The sequence below is a fragment of the Amblyraja radiata genome, chromosome 26, assembly GCF_010909765.2.
Source record: "Amblyraja radiata isolate CabotCenter1 chromosome 26, sAmbRad1.1.pri, whole genome shotgun sequence".
Taxonomy (NCBI): Eukaryota; Metazoa; Chordata; class Chondrichthyes; order Rajiformes; family Rajidae; genus Amblyraja; species Amblyraja radiata.
In genome coordinates, this window is record NC_045981.1 from 5250725 (window position 1) to 5271222 (window position 20498).

Here is a 20498-nt window from a genome sequence, read left to right on the forward strand (position 1 = left end):
ATCAGTTCTGGTGAACAACCACAGTAAATATATCTAACTTACATGAACTGACCTTTGCCATTCAAATTTGGGCCGTAGTTGATACTTCAGCAGACAGTGACCTCGAACTATTGGTACAGAGAGGGAGGCAGGCTCGTCCTGTAATCAAAATGAAGTTCGCCACACTCGTGCGTTATTCTTTACAATCTGCTTAAAGATTATGAACTAGAATGGTACTAGAAATTTACAAAGACCACATGCAAAAATAAATGTGAACAGTTAATACAACCATGAATGAATAATTAGCCCCTAATAACCCAAGCTGGAAGAACAATATAATCGTGGTTACACATTGAATCCACTTCTGTAATTTGATTCCATTAAACTTTACAAAGCCAAATGTCCAGGAGTAAGATTGGACAACACTGATAATAATCACCGCTAGTGCCTGGACGGAGGACACCGGTCCAATGTTAACTTTGTAATAATTCCGGTGACTTGCCTACATTATGGTGGAGAGGCCAACACAGCAGCTCAGTGGAGGACAAGCAGCAAACATGACAAGTACTTGCTCAACTACAAACATGGAGCTCTCAAAGTTGCAGTCAGCTCCATGGACCAGGCTGGCAAGAGCCAAATTACTAATGCAAAACCCAAACCTTTGAATCATGTACCTACCTTGGTCTGAAAGGTTTTCAATAGCGGGAAGATGTCCGAATGAATAAGGTTGAGTTGCGTCTGGATTTTATGGCTGCGCAGATTGTGAACGGTTTGATTATTTTCATTGAGGATTAGGTGTTCTGTGGTCGGCCCAAACCTGTGGTGAGGTTAAAGAACATGATGCTGAAATGAACAAAGCAATGAAACATGCACACTCACAATTAAAACTTCAATGGGGATGAGGTCATGTGCGTATACATCAAGTTCAAGAAACAATTTCAAAACTGCATTACTGATTTTTGAACAAAGAGTCAAGTTCCATAGAATAATATAACACATTTAAAATAAGGTCAAGTTAAACCAATCTCCTCTGCATTCGTGTGATCTATTTATCTCCATTCCCTGCATAGCCATGTGTCCTTCTAAAAGCCGCTAAAATGCCACTATCATATCTGCTTCCACTACCACCCCTGGCAGTGTGTTATAGTGTCTTGGCCCGCACTACTCCTCTAAAGTTTTCCCCTTTGACCATAAAGCTATACGCACTATCTTTGACATTTCCACCGTAGAAAAAAGTCCTATCCTATCTATGCCTTTCATAACCGTTTCTGCTTCTATCTCGTCTCCCCTCAGCTCCATAGAAAGCGATCGAAGTTTGCCCAGCCTCTCCTTTTTGCCAACATGCAGGCAGCATTCTGAGAAGCGTCTTCTGCACTCTTTCTAAATCTAAAACAACCCCTTTAAAACTTAGTGCACTGTTCACTGAGCCAAGCTGACAATTCAACCCCTTTGAGCATTTCAGGAGTAAACTCCCAAGCCCACCAGACTGCCTCATGGACACATCACAACATGAACGTTTCAGAAACAATTGCCAGAGTGCACACTTGAATCATTTTAAAATTTAAAATACTTACAACGCTGAACAGAACATTTCACAAACAAAAAATATAAACTGAGCTCTATATTACGGGACCCAGAACAGTAACACAGAGTACAATATGGACAATAAATTTCAAGGAATTATTGACTCATTGCAGTTCCAGGATTTCCAAACATCGATTAATGGGAAGAATATAATGAGGAATGGAGTAAAAAAATAACTCAGTGTTGCAAGTAACCCCAAGGCAACTTTTGCGTTGATATTTATTTCTTGGTTGAGTAATGACTAGTCCCTTAACCCCATACAGCAACTCGATGGCACTGTAAGTGTGTGCGTACAGCAGGCTTCACAAAAATGTAATCACCTTGCCATCCACGACTTATATACATTGTCTGCCAAAACCGCCTCAGGCACCATGTGGACCACTAATGCAGTCGGGCCTTCACTCCCACCAGCCAGATACCTGGAATAAATAAATTGTAATAAGATCAATGGAGGGAAGAGAAAATAATGTTGTTTTACTAAATCATCAATCCTTTGCCCAAGCAGTGCACAGTTGGAGTGGTACTTTCCAAATCAAGTGGTACTTTCCAAATGCCAGCCAATTCTTACAAGGGAGGTGATCAAGCCGTCAAGCAAACCCCATGGCAAAACATGGTACAACTCTTCTAATCTCCATTGATTGAGGAAGGAATCACCCCAGGCTAAACACCAGAAAAATAATGCATTTGTCCATGATGGATGTACTCCACAGTAGGAGAGGTCAGTTACAAACTAGTCTGTGATGGATAGTGACTATTAGCACAGAGTGGTGGGTGTCTGGAATGTGCTGTCATGGGGTGGTGGTCGAGGCAGGTTTGATAGTGGTATTTAAGAGGCTTTTGGATAAGCATTTGTATATGCAGGGATTGGAGGGATTATGGATCAAATGCAGGCAGAGGAGATTAGTTTAACATGGCATCATGTTTAGCACGGACATAGTGGGCCGAAGGGCCTGTTCCTGTGTAGGAAGGAACTGCGGATACTGGTTGAAATGGAAGATAGACACAAAAAGCTGGAGTAACTCAGTGGTTCAGACAGCATCCCTGGAAAAAAGGAATAGGTGACGTTTCGGGTCAAGACCCATCTTCAGTCTAAGGGGAAAGGGAAACGAGAGATATAGATGGTGATATAGAGAGATATAGCAGAAATGAATGAATGATATGCAAAAAAGTAATGATGATAAAGGAAATAGGCCATTGTAAGCCGTGGGCCGAGTTACAGACAACCTGCTCCTGTACTGTCCTGTTCAATAATGTTGGGAAGCCATGTTTTGGAATCAATATTTCAGCAACATAGATACAATGCAAGATTTATTGCATTTGTTTAGTTCTCTTTGCATGTGGCTAACATGCTTGAGAAATAGAAGTTTGCTGATATTTACTCACACTAAAGAAAGAGGGTGACATTAAAGAGCAAATTACAGGGATAAAACACTTGGACAGGCGTGGGATAATCAATGGCAGCCAGAATGGATTTCTTACAGCCAACTAACTTCACTGAATTGGTAAATCACATGGAGAACTGATCAAAGTAGTACAATAAATTATATATCCATGGACTTTTGGAAGCCATTTGAATAATTGACATGAAGGAGGCTTTAAGAAAGTGGAAGGCCATGGGATTAGGGAAAATAACAGTATTGTGTGAAATAACCCCTTTTTAAATTATTAAAATACTAAAACTGAGTTAAAAATTCTATAAGTTTTTACAATATTTTTGTGCTCTATTTACGCAGTTTAATAGAAATTCAGTTGCTAACTGTGATGGGGTTCTGTGCATGCACACATCCATACATTATGGAATTATGACATGAACACGTCCCGTGGCATGTGTAGTTACATTCATGTGCTTAGCATGATTGTCACTAGCTATGTGATTTCCAATTGTTCCTACATGATTCAGATTCAGATTCAGATTCAGAAAACTTTATTGTCTGTCGTAACAGAAAATCTTCTTTGACGTGGCTCAACATACAACCAGGACAATGTACTGATAAGCAGTCATACAACACAGATTTCTGCGAGCACACACAGTGTGTATAGATCTTAAAAGCAAGTATAAAGATTAAAAACTGTAAATATAGACAAGATAAAAGTTGTGGATACGTGTAAAGTGACAGTGCGTCAGGGTTAATTTGTCCCTTGTTCATTTTTTTTTTAAACTGTTTATCGCAATGGGTATGAATGAGTTTTTGTGGATGTTTTTCTTGGATAGGGGGACTTTATAAGATTATAAACGGTGTACATCATTAATCATAGAAGAAAGACTTAATCAGACTGTCAAGCCATGGAACTGGCCCATTCATGCTTGAATGATGAAGAGTCTGAGCCCTTCTTCGTTAAAGCCAGTTTCCGTTTCCTCAAAATCTTTTACAGTCGGTCAACGAGTCGGTCAACGAACTGCCGTCAGGAATTAATGTCCCTTATTTTGACTTTTTGTCCCTTATTTGGGAGTGAGAAAGTTGGCAACCCTACCTGAGACTGAACACGAATGTTCTTTCAGGGCCATGAGAGGCACATGGATTCAATGGCCTCCTAGTCTCAAGTCTGTATAACGGCATTTACTGAGTGTGGAGTTTAACAACCTCAACGCTTTCATCAGAGAAAATCCAACAAGTAATGCATCAGTTCTATATTCTCCACCGAGCAAGCTATTTATTGACAAATGTTTAGAAGATAATGATTAACTAACTTTTGGAGCTGTTCGTTCTCACACACGGGTTGAATAAACTCCCGACTGGGACATTCCAATACAAGGAATGTGGGCCCCGGATCAGCAGGCGTGCACACTTCTTCTGGTCTGATCTGCAAAACATATGGATAGCTCAGGTGTGCAAGCGACGGCATTACCTTGCATCTACTCAGCATGCAACAGCTCCAATGACTATTCACCACATCCCAATGAAGTAGGATCGGAAAAGGGTCAAGTGAAGGCCTACCAAGAATTTAAATGTGGATTGATCCCAGCTTTGCAAAGCGACAGAACACAGTTGTGAAAGATTTTTATTTGGATAACATGCAAAAAAATGGGGATGTTCTCAGGAACAATAACCAGGGAATAATCAGAGGGCGGTAAATCTGTGGAATTCTTTGCCTCAGAAGGCTGTGGGGGCCAAGTCAGTGGATATTTTTAAGGCAGAGATAGATAGAATCTTGATTAGTGTGGGTGTCAGGGGTTATGGGGAGAAGGCAGGAGAATGGGGTTGAGGAGGAGAGTTAGATCAGCCATGATTGAACGGCAGAGTAAACTTGATGGGCCAGATGGCCTAATTCTGCTCCTATCACTTATGAACATTTGAAAAGGCTCCGTGAGATGTTAATGAAACACTATCATCATAGATTTTTGGTTAAACACAATTTGACAAACCGTTGAACTTTTTGACGAGGTAGCAAAGAAGGTTTGTGAAGGGAATGCAGGTTGGGTGTGGATTTTCAGAAGGCATTTGACAAAATTCTCACATGAAAGGCCAGCTAGCACATTGAATGTCCATGCTAAGGTCAGTGGCAGTTCTGAAAATAAGCTGAATTTCCATTCAGAAAGCAGAGAATTTAGTGAGTCATAGCTTTCCAGACCGCAGGATGAAGTGTTCTTTGAGGCATCTGTTCAAATCAGTGTTTTTGATATAGATTCGTGAAATGGATGTGCACTTGCAAAAAAAACAGCTCAATGGATGAAAAAAGCAGTGGGGAAGAAAACAATAGATTGGAAGAAAACAGTCTGAAAAAATAACAGCCAAGTGACATGACATTGACATAGGCAAGAGATATTAGGCGTTAAATGAGAGTTTGAGTTGACCCACGAGGTACCCCGAATTTAAAACAAATTTAACTCGTGATAACTGCGTACAATTAACGTAGCGGGAACGTCGGAACTCGTGAACGCAACTTAGCGACTCGTGGCGCTAACGGCAGGTATCCGTGAAACTTTAAGATACCAGAAACATAAAATGACGTGGAGTCTACTGACTGGAAAAGGCGAGAGAGTTTGGGCTCAAAAGAATTTTGGAAAAAAGGAAGTCACCTTAAGGAGGAAGGACCCACTGGCAGAAAGAATGAAGAAAGAAAATATATGCTAAATTACAAGAGTGTGTATGGGCATTAATGTGTGTAAATGGCAGGAAATGTTCCGAGTATATGGCAAAGAACATGTTTAATAAAAGAGGGTGGTTATTTTAACATTTTTAAAGAAACTATTGGCTACAATACAACTGCAGTATTCCCACGCACTGTGCTTGAAATTCAAAGACATTTCTTCATCAAAACAAAATTGAATGAATTTTACCGACTTGTAGAGCGAGGGAGATTTGATGAAGTGCTTTAGATGAGTAATGTCAGCACACCACCCCTTCCTACACCCACCACACCTCCATAACTGGCAGCTTGCCTTCCACCGGCCTCATTCACCCTCCCCAAGAGACAGATCCATCCAAAACATGTTTGAACCTCCAGCTTCTGCCAAGTTTAACAAAGGACCCGAGGGGGCTGCTAATTTGTACTCACATCTACTTATGCATTAAAAAATGAATGATGCCAACATCTCAGACCCCAAGCAAATTAATTCCAATGAATTAATTGAACCATTCAACTTGCTCCCAGACTCTCCCTTAGCACAAAGCTCAACATAATCGAAAAACAAGTCATTTGCAATTTAAGTGGTTTTGCTGGTGCAGAAATAGTAAACATAGTCCAAAGCAATGCTTATCAGAAGCAGCGCAATTCTTCCATGTTGCTGGCCTCGTGTCTGTTCTTAAACTTGCCGAACTGTTGAACTGTTGAACAGCGCTGTCCCCTGTACAAGCAAATAATCTTCACGTGTACCATTAAAGTTGGTAGAGATTCAATAGTTCAAGTTCAAGTGAGTTTATTGTCATGTGTCCCTGATAGGACAATGAAATTCTTGCTTTGCTTCAGCACACAGAACATAGTGGGCATTTACTACAAAACAGATCAGTGTGTCCATATGCCATTGTATAAATTTTAAGTTCATTAAGTAATAATATTGACAAACCTCCTTCCCCTCAAACACAACACTCTTTCCTGCCTTCAAGGCACCAACAATGGGACCGATGGCCGAGGTGCCTCTGAAACATAAAAAGTGCAAACATTGCTGTCAAATAAATGAGTCCATAAAATGGTAAATAAACAAGGAAATAAAACCAGAATTTTAAATCAAAGGTGGTCACATTAGAGCATTGAATGCAACAAGGTACATACAGTGCCCTCCACAATGTTTGTGATAAAGACCCATCATTTATTTATTTGCCTCTGTACTCCACAATTTGAGATTTGTAATAGAAAAAAATGACATGTGGTTAAAGTGCACATTGTCAGATTTTATTAAAGGGTATTTTTTTTATACATTTTGGTTTCTTCATATAGAAATTACAGCTGTGTTTATACATAGTCCCCCCATTTCAGGGCACCACAATGTTTGGGACACATGTGTTTGTAATTGCTCAGGTGTGTTTAAATGTCTCCTTAATGTGTTTTTTTGGTATGACTGTATGACAAATCGAGTTCTTTGGATGTATTTATCATACTTTGGGTAATGAATTAATTAGAATTACAATATTGTTATGAATACAAATTTGTGCTGTCGGCATTTTAGTGGTGAAAGAATTAAAGGTACAAAAGATGAAATCCTAACTACTTACACTGGAAGACCAAGCTCCTTTGCCTTCATAACAAGGAAATTTCCTTTCTTAGGATGAAGCTGCAAATGAACAGAGTATCAAGGCTGAGTAAAGTTCATAAGCTCATAAATGATAGGAGCAGAAGTAGGTCATCAAGTCTCCTCTGACATTCAGTCATGGCTGATCTATCTCTCCCTCCTAAGCCCATTCACCTACCTTCTCCCCAAAACCTCTGACACCCGTAATAATCAAAGGCCCTTTCTGTTCCCTATGATCGGAGCCCTAAATCGGTGCACTCAGAATCAGTGAATGATTCAGTACATTTGACCCACTTTGTCAGTGCTGGCTCTGTGAAAGAGACATCCAATAATGTTATTCCTCTCCTCCTACCCCACAGCTCTGGCTGATTGAAAGCATGAAGCTGGCCCTTCAGCTCACCAAGTCCATGCCGACTGTTGATCACTCCTTCACACTAATTGAATGAATGAATGCACGAATGAATAAGTTTATTGGCCAAGTATTCACATACAAGGAATTTGCCTTGGTGCTCCGCCTGCAAGTGGCAATGACATACAGTGAGTTAGGAATTCTATGCTATCCCACTTTCTCAGCCACTCCCTACACATTTGGGACAAATTACAGCAATCATTTTAAGGTTAAGAGGGGAGTCTTTTAGGACCGAGATGAGAAAATCATTTTTTACACAGAGAGTGGTGAATCTGTGGAATTCTCTGCCACAGAAGGTAGTTGAGGCCAGTTCATTGGCTATATTTAAGAGGGAGTTAGATGTGGCCCTTGTGGCTAAAGGGATCAGGGGGTATGGAGAGAAGGCAAGGATGGGATACTGAGTTGGATGATCAGCCATGATCATATTGAATGGCGGTGCAGGCTTGAAGGGCCGGATGTCCTACTCCTGCACCTATTTTCTATGTTTCTCTGTTTCTAACCTCCTAGCCTGGAATGTAGAAGCAAGGAACTGCAGATGCTGGTTTACAAAAGAAGTGCTGGAATATCTCAGCGGGTCAGGAGGCATCTCAGAACAAAGGTAGCAATGTTTTGGGTTGGGACCCTTCTTCAGATACCTTCAGATCTCAAGTCTGAAGAAGGGTCCCAACCTGAAATGTCACCTATCGATATTCTCCTGAGATGCCACCTGACCCGGTGAGCTACTGCAGCACTCTGTGTCCTCCAACACATAAACCCACGTCTTAGGATATGGGAGAAATCTGGAGCACCGGAAGAAACCCACACGGTCGCAGGAAGAACGTGCACACTCTGCAAATACAGCACCCGAGGTCAGGATTGAACCCAGGTCTCTAGCGCTGTGACACAGCCGCTCTACCAACTGTGCCACTGGTAATTATTCCTTTTCCAGTTTCAATTCACTTCCCTTTTGAAAGTGACACTGAATATGCTTCCACACATTCGTTCAGATGGCATGCTGCAGATAGCACCAAATGGCTACACATATATACGTTAAAAAGAATCACTACATCTTGCCTCTGTTATTTTGGAAGAAGTCTTAAATCTCTGTTGGTACACAAAAATGCTGGAGAAACTCAGCGGGTGCAGCAGCATCTATGGAGCGAAGGAAATAGGCAACGTTTCGGCCCGAAACGTAGCCTATTTCCTTCGCTCCATAGATGCTGCTGCACCCGCTGAGTTTCTCCAGCATTTTTGTGTACCTTCGATTTTCCAGCATCTGCAGTTCCTACTTATATCTGTGTTGCCTGATTACAAACTCCTTTGCCAGATCTGCATCATCAACTTCCTCCACTAAATCGGTGCACTCAGAATCAGTGAATGATTCAGTAGTCCACCAGAAGTCCACCAAAACCTCTCCAGTCCTACTTCAAATGAAGGCTATTATCCCTGTTTCAAACCAAGGAGAAAACACCTACCTTGCAAACAAAAGCCACTACCAGGGAAGGATCTCTTGATTTTTTGGGGCTTCTTTCTAGAAGAAAATAGACACACTAAACGTAAGCATTTCCGAATGAAATCTAGGTCATTACATCTCCTTCCCAAACAACTGCTTCTCAGTGCTGTTGTCCGGTAGAGTTGCTGCCTTACAGCGCTTGCTGCACCGCACACCCGGGTTCAATCCCGACTATGGGTGCTGCCTGCACGGAGTTTGCACGTTCTCCCCATGACCGTGTGGGGCTTCTCCGAGATCTTCGTTTTCCTCCCACACTCTAAAGACGTTACCTACAAACCTCCACAGGTTTACCTCCACAGGTTTGTAGGTAAATTGGCTTGGTAAATGTAAACATTGTCCCTGGTGTGTGTAGGATAATGTTAATATGCAGGGATCGCTGGTCGGCGTGGACTCGGTGGGCCAAAGGGCCTGTTTCCACGCTGTATCTATATCTCTGAACGAAACAAGGTGGGTTCAAGAGATAAATTGGGCTCATGGTTTGCTGCCACATTTTCTCTGCAAAAGGACCTTCTCTGTTCCACTGCCTCACTCTGATCCATTCCCAACCCACTTTCCAACAGTAATTGGGCTCCCATTCCTGGGTCCACCAATGTAGCTGGTGACCATAACGGATAACTTGTCACCAGATCTAGATTGAGATCTAGATCCAGATCTAGGTTCATTTGGAACTTGTTATTGCAATGCAGAGACACAAGGACCCTCAGAAGTCATCATTTTCTGCGTAGGTTAATTTACTAGCTAAGAAAAAGCAGCTCTGGAAAAACAAAATATCAATTGTTTTTAATAAAAGATTAAAAAAAAAAAAATAAAGCAAAATCTACAGATTCCAAACTAAAATAAAGAAGGAAGTTGCTCAGCAGGTCGGGCAGCATCTGCGGTGGAAAATAGCATCTATCATTTGGGCAAATGTTATCACAAATGACTAGTTACATGGTAATTCTAAGAGCACTTTGCCTAAAGGACCACACAAATCCTCCACACAATTAATTACTCCGTTCCCAATCTTATCAAAGATACTTTAGAAAAAAAAACACACAATTCTGTGGAGAGTTTGGTGCATGCACAGATTGTATGCAAGTTGTACCTGGATTGTCATTTTGCTTTTCCTGCAGGTGATCCTCAGAATCTTTCCGTTGCCGCTTTGTAGATTTTGGTGAACTTGATTGTCCAGGTGACCCTGGGGATTTCTTGAAGTCCAGTTTGGCTGCAATTAAAGAATAGACGTTGTACACACTTTGAGTATTTGTTGGCTGCTAGTGGACATAAGAAACTATAAAACTAGAGCTTACAGCACCCACGCTCAGGATCAAACCCGGGTCCCTGCAGCTCTGAGGCAGCGGCACTATAGTCTGCTCAACCATGTGGTCTTCCCTGTCCTCCTTCACCCCTCTATTGAACGTCCATGAATGCAGAATATACAAACCATACGGGCAGGTTGGACCAACAGGTAGAAATTGCATTGAACACATTCACAACAAACAAGTCATTGCAATCATACAACTCTTTATGTTTTCCATATTGACAAAGGTGTCAATACTTTACATGAGTCAAATGCAGTTTCTATACAAATAAATGTTACGATTACTCAAATTATGGCTTTGCTATAACATTGCAGAATCCATCACTGCCAGCTTTGCCACAATGGAAAATGTGTTGACTTCCATTTGAAATGTCCCACCTTTTGTATCCATGTTCCTTTCCAAATGTCCTTGAAATATTGTGAGGGCATTTGCCTAAACCATTTGTGTAAGAAGGAACTACAGATGCTGGTTTAAACCTAAGAGAGCCACAAATTGCTGGAGCACAGCGGGACAGGCGGCAACTCTGGAGAGAAGGAACGGGTGACGTTTCGGGTCGAGACCCTTCTTCTCTCTAGAGATGCTGCCTGCCCCACTGAGTTACTCAAACACTTTGCCTCTATCTTGCTTAAACCGTTTCTTCCAGTAGTTCCTTCCACACCCTCTGTGGGAAAAGATTGCTCCTCCGGTTCCTATTAAATCTTTTCCCCTCATCTTAAACCTATGTCCTCTAGGTCTCGTAGATAGACACAAAGAGCTGGAGTAACTCAGCGGGACAGGCAGAATCTCTGGAGAGAAGGAATGGGTGACGTTTCGGATCGTGACCTTTAGCGAAATCTCCTCTTGCTGTCGATTCCCCAACCCTGGATAACTGAGCTGTGTGCATTCACTTATATATTGCAGTTTGGTCATTTAACACGCTACGCCCTAGTGTATTGCTAAATTAATCAGACAGCTTGGCGTGGAGTCTACCAGTTTAATTTTCTCCGAAGCATTCTTGTTTTGAGTTTAGGTAACAGAATTTCACGAAGATATTTGTGAAACATTTTCTGGAGATCAAGACTCAATCAGCTGCTGTGTTTCTAATGTCCACTCTGTATCTCATCCACAGCCAAATAAATTGATCAGGGTTTAAAATAAATGTTAGCAGCAAGTCATGCCTCAATGCTGTTTAGGTGAGAAATCCTTCAAAATTGAACATTCAAATAGGTGAAAAGGTGTGCAAAATATTTAAGATGCAGGCACCCTTAATTTTTTTTAAAAGCACATGCTATGAATTAAACCCACAGACCTTTAAATGAACGGTGCATAGAATCTCAACTATAATCGAGTACAGAGAAAGCAATTCAATTTGCCCTGAGGGGCAACAATTGAAGCTGTTCTCAGCTGGCTTAATCTAGATTAACCAGTGGCCAACTGGCTGAGTTTGGCCATCCCTACTAGTAACCATCTCTTCTTATTCAAAAGAGGCCAAGTTAAGCAACACAAGATACAGCTGGAAGTGGAACAGGAGAAATAACTTACCAAATATGGGCACCTGATACACTGCCATAGTATCATCAACGTAGTGTGGCTCTGTGTAAGGGCGTACAGCTGAAGTGACAGAGAGAGAATGTGTTAAGTACTTGAATATTCATACAGGCAGCAGTACTGCAATCATTATATCCATGCGTCCTACCTAAATCTATTCCTTTTAGCGAGCCAGAGAATGTTCTTATTGCTGCCAAGTATTTCTCCTTTCCAGGGGAAATAAAAGGAAAATGGTATTAATTGATTTACAGTTATTAGTTTTAACTTAGCTAATGTAGAACATAGAGTTACAGTGTGGAAACAGGCCCTTCGGCCCAACTTGACTACACCAGCCAACATCTCCCCTCTACACTAGTCTCACCTGCCTGTGTTAGGCCCACATCCCTCTAAACCTGCACTATCCATGTACCTGTGTTTGAGGAGGAACTCCAGATGCTGGAAAATCGAAGGTACACAAAAATGCTGGAGAAACTCAGCGGGTGCAGCAGCATCTATGGAGCGAAGGAAATAGGCAACGTTTTGGCCCGAAACGTTGCCTATTTCCTTCGCTCCATAGATGCTGCTGCACCCGCTGAGTTTCTCCAGCATTTTTGTGTACTATCCATGTACCTGTCTAAATGTGTCTTAAACATTGTGATAATACCTGCCTCAACTACCTCCTCCGGCAGGTCGTTCCACACACCCGGAAAGCCGGAAATATCCAGGACCTCAAGCTCTGTGCCGAACAACTGGCACCAGTCTACACAGACATATTCAACCAGTCCCTGCAGACCTGCACTGCCCTGCTTGCTTCAAAGTCTCCACTATTGTTCCCTTACCCAAAAAGACAAGGATTACTGGTCTTAATGACCACAGACCTGTCGCACTGACCTCTGTAGTCATGAAGACCCTTGAAAGGCTTGTGCTGGCCCACCTGAAAAATATCACAAACCCCCCTGCTGGACCCCCTACAATTTGCATAACGGGCCATTAGATCAGTGGATTTCATTTCATCCTCCAGCACCTAGCCCGCTAGGGGATCTATGCAAGGATTGTTTGTGGATTTTAGCTCTGCATTCAACACCGTTGTGCCAGAGCTACTACACTCCAAACTCTCCCAGTTGACTGTGCCTGAACCCCTCTGTCAGTGGATCATCAACTTCCTGACCGACAGGAAGAAGCATGTGAGGCTGGGAAAGCACATCTCGGACACGTTGACCCTCAGCATAGGAGCACCACAATGCTGTGTACTCTCCCCTCCCCTTTACTCTCTCTACACCAACGACTCAGACCTCTATCAAGCTTCTCAAGTTTGCGGACGACACAACCCTGATTGGACTGATCCAGGATGGGGAGGAATCTGCCTACAGACAGGAAGTGACTCAGCTGGCGTCCTGGTGCCATCGCAACAACCTGGAGCTCAATGCTCTTAAGACAGTGGAATTGACTGTAGACTTTAGGAGAGCTCCCCTCCCCTCCCCCCACTCACCATCAACAACACCACAGTCACATCTGTGGAGTAATTTAAGTTCCTTGGAACCATCATCTCCAAGGACCTTAAATGGGAGGCCACCATCGACTCCACAGCCAAAAAGGCCCAATAGAGGATGTACTTTCTGCGGCAGCTGAGAAAAAACAATCTGCCACAGGCAGATTTACACTGATCCTCACTTTCTCCATCATGGTCTGGTTTGGCTCAGCCACCAACATTTAATGTTTTATTTTTAATTGGCTACTACTGTATATGGTGTTGTTACTTGTGAGCAAAGCACCAAGGCAAATTCCTTGTATGTATACATACTTGGCTAATAAAATGTATTCAATTCAATTCAAATTCAATTCAATCAATAACACCATATGCCAAGTCCGTTCAGCCTTCAGAACAAGAAGCAACTAGTAAAGCCTATGAAGAGTAACCATACCCAACACCACCTTGAATAATTCCAAGTCTTCAATTGAAGAGCAGATTAACATGTTGAATGGCCAACAACCCATGTTTGTATCCTCTCTGTTACGACTTCCAACTAAAAATGAAGTGCATACTAGGGCTAATGCCCCACTGCCTAATTTGCTCACAACCCAATAATCCACTTCCTACTCACAAATTGTGGTGGTCCGGAAAAGACACACTTGGGAACCCCGGTGTCCTTCAATGTCAAAATCAAACCTGGAGAAAACATGTTTGAAAAGACGGCATTAGTCCTTGCGGTAGTTGAAGCGAAGGATGCCGACCGATTTTGTCTGTCCCCAGATCCACACGAACGTATGAAGCCAAGCAAATTACTTAGTTGCAATCAATCCCACTCAGGCCAACTCAGAATGGCTTTTTTAAAGTTTTTTTTTAGAGATACAGCACGGAAACAGGCCCATCGGCCCACCGAGTCGGCGCCAACGCGAGGGATAATTTTACATTTACACCACGTCAATTAACCTACAAACCTGCACGTCTTTGGAGTGTAGGAGAAAACCGAAGATTTGGAGAAAACCCACGCAGGTCACGGGGAGAACGTACAAACTCCATACAGACAAGCACCCGTAGTCAGGATCAAGCCCGGGTCTCTGGTGCTGTAAGGCGGCAGGTAGCTCTACCGTTGCACCATCATAGAAACATAGAAAATAGGTGCAGGAGTAGGCCATTCGGCCCTTCGAGCCTGCACCGCCATTCAATATGATCATGGCTGATCATCTAACTCAGTATCCCGTACCTGCCTTCTCTCCTAACCAAGGGTATAAAAATTATACACACAAGTAATGAACAAGACACTGAAGTCCCCACCCACACAGCCATCTGACCCCACTGTTTCAGCACAGGAGGCTCATGGCTAATGGAATCAAGGGGAGAATGGGGTACTGATTTTGGATGATCAGCCATGATCATATTGAATGGCAGTGCTGGCTCAAAGGGCCTACTCCTGCAGTTATTTTCTATGTTTCTATACATTTCCATTGTACTCCTCTGGATCGGCACACCAGAGGGCCTGACCCTGAACTAATTTAGCACAAACAATTCAGCTCACTGAAACATTTCCTCAAACCTCGTGTCAAAGTCATCCAGGCACAGTTGCTAGAAATCAAAATTCGTAAATCCCTTTCCTTTCAAAAAAAAAAAACTTGCCACTCAAATTCAAAATGAATCCTTCCAGAACATCCAAGTTCCTACCAGATAATCCTCCAACATTGTTCCAACTCATCCTGGTCACAAACACGTTGTCGAGACGAGAAATCTTTAGCCTGTAAGAGAGAACAAAATTATTTTGTAAATCATTTGTCGCCCATTCTCAAATATGGAGTGATGTTTGAGCCAAGCGTTTGATCGGACCGAGAGAGAATCCTTACTTGTGTTCCTGCATCAGTCTCTGTGTCCCTTCACCGCAGTTGAAGAGATATCTGCAATACAAGCACAGATCAAAATGGCCATTGGACCCAAAGTTGTCTTGATACAACTCGCTAATTATCGATCATAACTCTCCATCAGTAAAACTAAATTGGCGGCATAAAAGCGTTCAATGGCTCCAAATAAAAAGAAAATTGCTTGCCTGGAAAACACCAGCATATAATCAAGTCACAGCCCCCTTTATGCTACAATAACTTTGAAGTAAAAACCGTAATCACCATGTTTTGCACTAGTTTCTGCAAACTTTAACAAAAAGTATTGGTAAGTACACTACTGCCATCCAGTGGCAGTCTAGGTGCATGCATCCATTCTTCATGCAGAATTCACAGTGTAGCTCTTTCTCCAGCATGCTGATAATCGTGTCTTTGGCAATGCATCTTCTTTCTCAGTTATCTTGCCATAAATTTGTAATGAGCCTTTGAAATGGGTTGCAGCCTCACCAGTTTATAAATGCTGGATCAGCAAGATGTATCAGCAGTATGGTATGGCAACTGCTCTGTCTCCGACCGGAAAGCACTGCAGAGGGTGGTGAAAACTGCCCAACGCATCATCGGTTCCTCACTCCCCTCCATTGAGTCTGTCCAAGGCAAGCGTTGTCTGCGAAGGGCGCGCAGCATCGTCAAGGACTGCTCTCACCCCAGCCACAGACTGTTTACCCTCCTCCCATCCGGGAGGTGCTACAGGTCTCTCCGTTGCCGGACCAGCAGGTTCAGGAACAGCTTCTTCCCTGCGGCTGTTGCACTACTTAACTCTGCACCTGGGTGATTGCCAGTCACCTCCCCCCCGGACACTCCTTCCCCCAGAAAAAATTGCACTGCTACTACTGTTGTACATGTATATATATAGAATAATGAGCAGTAAAATATATATATATATATATATATATATTTTACTGCTCATTATTCTGTTTGCTCTTCTGGGTGAGATGCTAACTGCTGGACCTGCTGCACCGACATCATGGAGCTGCGGTTTGCGGAGCTCCCAACGCGGGCGGCGCTGATGGACAGCGCGGGGTCCTGCGACTCTGCCAAGCTCGGCCTGCGGACTCGGGAGCTGCGGACTCGGGAGCTGCGGACTCGGGAGCTGCGGACTCCGGCTGCGGGAGGCGGCTGATCGGGAGGTCCGGGCCGCTGAGGAGGAGGATGTTCACCGTCGGGGTTCGGCGTCGGTGTTCCACCAGCCCGGCGTGAGGGCCTGAACATCGGGCCACCCGGGGCGGCAACTGCGGGTGCCCGGAAGGCCCAGACCACGGATGAACATCTGGGAAGAACGGAGGGGAGGCTGGCTGGACTATGGTGCCTTCCTCACCTTGGTGCCATTTATGTTATGTTGTGTCGTGGACTTTCTGTGTTTGTGCTTTTTTTTAATTCAATTTTATTTTTAATATGTTTTATTATTTATTATTTATTTATTTTTATGATACTGCCTGTAAGGAAAATTCATTTTGTTGTCTCTAATTGAGACAATGACAATAAATTGAATACAATACAATACAATACAATAAAACTGCATTTCGTTGTCTCTGTACTGTATACCGCACAATGACAATAAAGGTTGAATCTGAATCGGATGTTCACATCCAAGCTTGTGCGCATTTCCTCTGGGATTCTGATGCACCTTCAAACCCACTGGCAAAATGACTTGGACTATTCCCAGATCTGACTATAGCCAACTAACTACACATACAAATGTTTCTTTATTTTTGTTTTGGGACATCAGGGAAATATAAAAGACTCAACCTCACTGCCAACCATCTTTCTGCTGCCCAGGTAGAGTGCAATATACACCACATTGATGCAGTGTTTAGAATCAGGTGAGTCTCATGCATCAGAAATCACTCCATTCCTATGTTGGTTACGTGGAAGAGTGTGATGTGGCCAGGACCAGAGTGTCTGGGCTATAGGGAGAGGAGGCTAAGTAGACTGGGGATTTATCTAACTTTATGCTTTATAAGACTGCCAACATCCCCTCTTCTGTAAGGTGGAATTTCTTCAAGACTTTGCTATTAACTTCCAACCCCCTCACATTTATGCCTTTCTTTATGATAAATGCAGATGAGAAATATTTACCACCTCACTCACTCCCCCAGTCAACAATTGCAAGTTCCTCCTATACCATCAAAATTGCTCTTGCCCCAATGTACATAGTAGAATGATACGGCACGAGCAGGCCCTTCGGCCCACAATGTCTGTGCTGAAGATGATGCCAAGACCTATTCTTGCAAATCCGCAAACGGCGATAAGAGCTTTCAAAACAAACCCTCTCGCACGCCGAGGCCGGGAGGAGGGAGGGAGGGGGAGGGGGAGGGAGGGAGGGAGGGAGGGGGAGGACTCCTTCCGTTGTCTGAAGCAGCTGCACCATAGATCCTATATCCATAGGATCTTTGAGCTACACCACTCGGCCCCACACCTTGCTGTTGGCTAGCGGAGGAGGGGAGGCAGTGGCGAGGAGATCATAACCGCCTCCCCCTCTGGCGGCGGCACTTGGCAGTGGACAGGGACCGCCAAGGCAGCGGGACCATGTTGTCTGAGGAGCGCTGACCTTCCTTCCTCCCCATCTCGCCCCCTCTCCCTCTCTCTTGTTCACCCCCCTCCACCCCTCTTATTCTGAGACCCCTCTTCCCCATCCCGCACTGATCCCCATTACCGCCTCTATTCAGTCCTCACTGACATCCCCTACGCTCCCCTCCCCATCTTCCCCCCTCGCCCCAATCTATTCATCTTGCGCTGATCACCCTATCCACCTCGCATTGATTCTCCTGCCACCCCCCCCCCCCCCCCCATCCATCCTACACTGGTCCCCCAATTCATCCTGTGCTGACCCCCCTTCCCATCCATCCTGTACTGATCCCCCATCCATCCTGTACTGCTCCCCCATCCATCCTGTACTGACCCACCTTTGATTATCCTGCACCGATCCCCCCCCCCCCCCCCCCCCATCCCCCCCTGTAGTGATCTTCCCATTCACCTTTTACTGATCCCCCCATTCATCCTGTTACGTGTTAAACTGACAGCGCTCTGTTTAAACCTGGAGCGGGACAGGCAGATCAAAGTTTACAAAAATAATCATCCAGATCTTGAAATTTAACAGCAGTGCACTAGGAGATAGTCGATTGGGGGGACCCGATACTTCTGAGCCTGGCCATGGTCATTTTCATCAGATACTTTCTTTTTGATACTAAGTGACAGTGTCAGAGGCCCAGGACCGAAAGGTCAGTATGTGAGTGGGAAGGGGAGTTAAAATGTCCTGGGCCTCCTCCACTGTCACAATGAGGCCACACGCACATAGGAGGAACAGCACCTCATATTCCAGTTGGGCAGCTTACAACCCAGCAGTATGGGTAATGATCTCTCTAACTTCAAGTAACCCTTGCTTTCCCTCTCTCTCCGTCCCTCCCCACCTTAATCCTCTTGTTAATTTTACTGCTTGTATTCCTTCGTTATCACCGTGTCACCAGCCAACACTGGATCATTGTGGGCTCCACCTTTCCTGAGTCATCGATGCAGGGGCTCTGCTTTGTTTTGTACCTCCCCTTACCCCTCGTGTCCTCCACCCTGACTCTCAATCTGAAGAAGGGTCTCGACCCTGATACGCCACCCATTTATTGTCACCAGACATGTTGCCTGACCCGCTGAGTGAGTTACTCCAGCATGTTGTGTCCAAGTCTGTACATGGAGATTCAGACATTAGGCAAGCATGGTTGAGGAAACGTTACTAAAGGGAAAGAGCTAAAAGGGGTTGTCTACCTGTTGTATTCTGAGAATACATAGAGAGATGCACCGTTCTCCCTGCTGCCCGTCCCCACTACCTGCATGTACACAGTGGCAGGTCCATGCATGTCCCCATGCTTCCTCTTCTCCCTGGACTTGAGGTGGCGCAGGGTGTCGGGAGGAGGCTTGTCCCTCCTGCGCTCGCTGGCCGGCCTGAGGGACATGTTGAGCGGCCGGAGGTGCGGGCTGGAGCTGGAGCAACACAGGCGCCGCGTCCACCCAGCTAGTGCCTGGTGCAGGCTGCCGGCCGCGGACATCCAGCTTCTCTCAAACCCTGCCCATGCTCAGCAAGCAGCCCTCAGCATCAAAGCTGCAAGCCGGCTAGTTCCGTCGCTGCTTCTGACAACTTCTGGTGCTGCCCTGCTGGCAATCTCCGCCCCCACATCACACACAGGCTGCTTGCAACAATGTACAGAGACCAGACTGTGCAACCTGCCAGCAGGGATACATTCTCAGTGTTACAGATTCTCAGTGTTACAGTAGCACTGGTGGTCGCTGTTACAATCACTTCATTGCAATCTTCTGAATTAATTGTTTTACTTTAAACACACACCATCGATCACATTAGTTATCTCACTTTCTCATCCACTCACTGCACATCAGGGGTCTTTATTTTTGGTACGGAGGCCACTGTAACTATAACCCCTGAAGCAGGAACTCTACCAGCTGTGCCAGCGGGGCTGTGGCCTTTTTGCCGCATGTGTCCAAACAGTTTAGGGGTGTAAACCGAAGAAAGACACAAAATGCTGGAGTAACCCAGCAGGACAAGGAAACAGGTCATTGTTAGCTGTTGGGTGAAAATGAGAAGCTGGTGCTGGTGGGAGAGGGAATGCCGGGGCTACCTGAATATAATATATAGTCAAGTCAAGTTTATTTGTCACATACACATACGAGATGTGCAGTGAAATGAAAGTGGCAATGCTCGCGGACTTTTGTGCAAAAGACAAACAACCAAACAAACTATAAACACAATCATAACACACATATTCTTTTACATAATAAATAATGGAAGGAAAAACGTTCAGTAGAGTTAGTCCCTGGTGAGATAGGCGTTTACAGTCCGTATGGCCTCTGGGAAGAAGCTCCTTCTCAACCTCTCTGTTCTCACCGCATGGCAACGGAGGCGTTTGCCTGACCGTAGCGGCTGGAACAGTCCGTTGCAGGGGTGGAAGGGGTCTCCCATGATATTGTTGGCTCTGGAGTTGCACCTCCTGATGTATAGTTCCTGCAGGGGGGCAAGTGAAGTTCCCATAGTGCGTTCGGCCGAACGCACTACTCTCTGCAGAGCCTTCTTGTCCTTGGCAGAGCAATTCCCAAACCAGATGGTAATGTTCCCGGACAAGATGCTTTCCACCGCCGCTGCGTAGAAGCACTGGAGGATCCTCGGAGACACTC

General features: G+C 44.4%; 1 protein-coding gene across 2 annotated transcripts in view; it reads right to left on the reverse strand.

The window, feature by feature from the left end:
- The window catches only part of elac2 (elaC ribonuclease Z 2), a 36753-nt gene extending 17325 nt beyond the window's left edge, over positions 1–19428 (reverse strand). For both annotated transcript variants that reach the window (XM_033044075.1, XM_033044074.1), the window contains exons 1-14: positions 19080–19428; positions 15276–15326; positions 15100–15170; positions 14042–14106; positions 12109–12166; positions 11955–12023; positions 10217–10336; positions 9095–9150; positions 7215–7273; positions 6569–6641; positions 4253–4365; positions 1884–1982; positions 658–796; positions 53–138 (exon numbers count right to left, since the gene is read on the reverse strand). In XM_033044075.1, the coding sequence (XP_032899966.1) occupies positions 53–138; positions 658–796; positions 1884–1982; positions 4253–4365; positions 6569–6641; positions 7215–7273; positions 9095–9150; positions 10217–10336; positions 11955–12023; positions 12109–12166; positions 14042–14106; positions 15100–15170; positions 15276–15326; positions 19080–19360 (1340 nt within the window). In that variant the 5' untranslated portion in view covers positions 19361–19428. The remainder of the gene's footprint in view (positions 1–52; positions 139–657; positions 797–1883; positions 1983–4252; positions 4366–6568; positions 6642–7214; positions 7274–9094; positions 9151–10216; positions 10337–11954; positions 12024–12108; positions 12167–14041; positions 14107–15099; positions 15171–15275; positions 15327–19079) is intronic.
- Positions 19429–20498: the final 1070 nt, after the last annotated feature.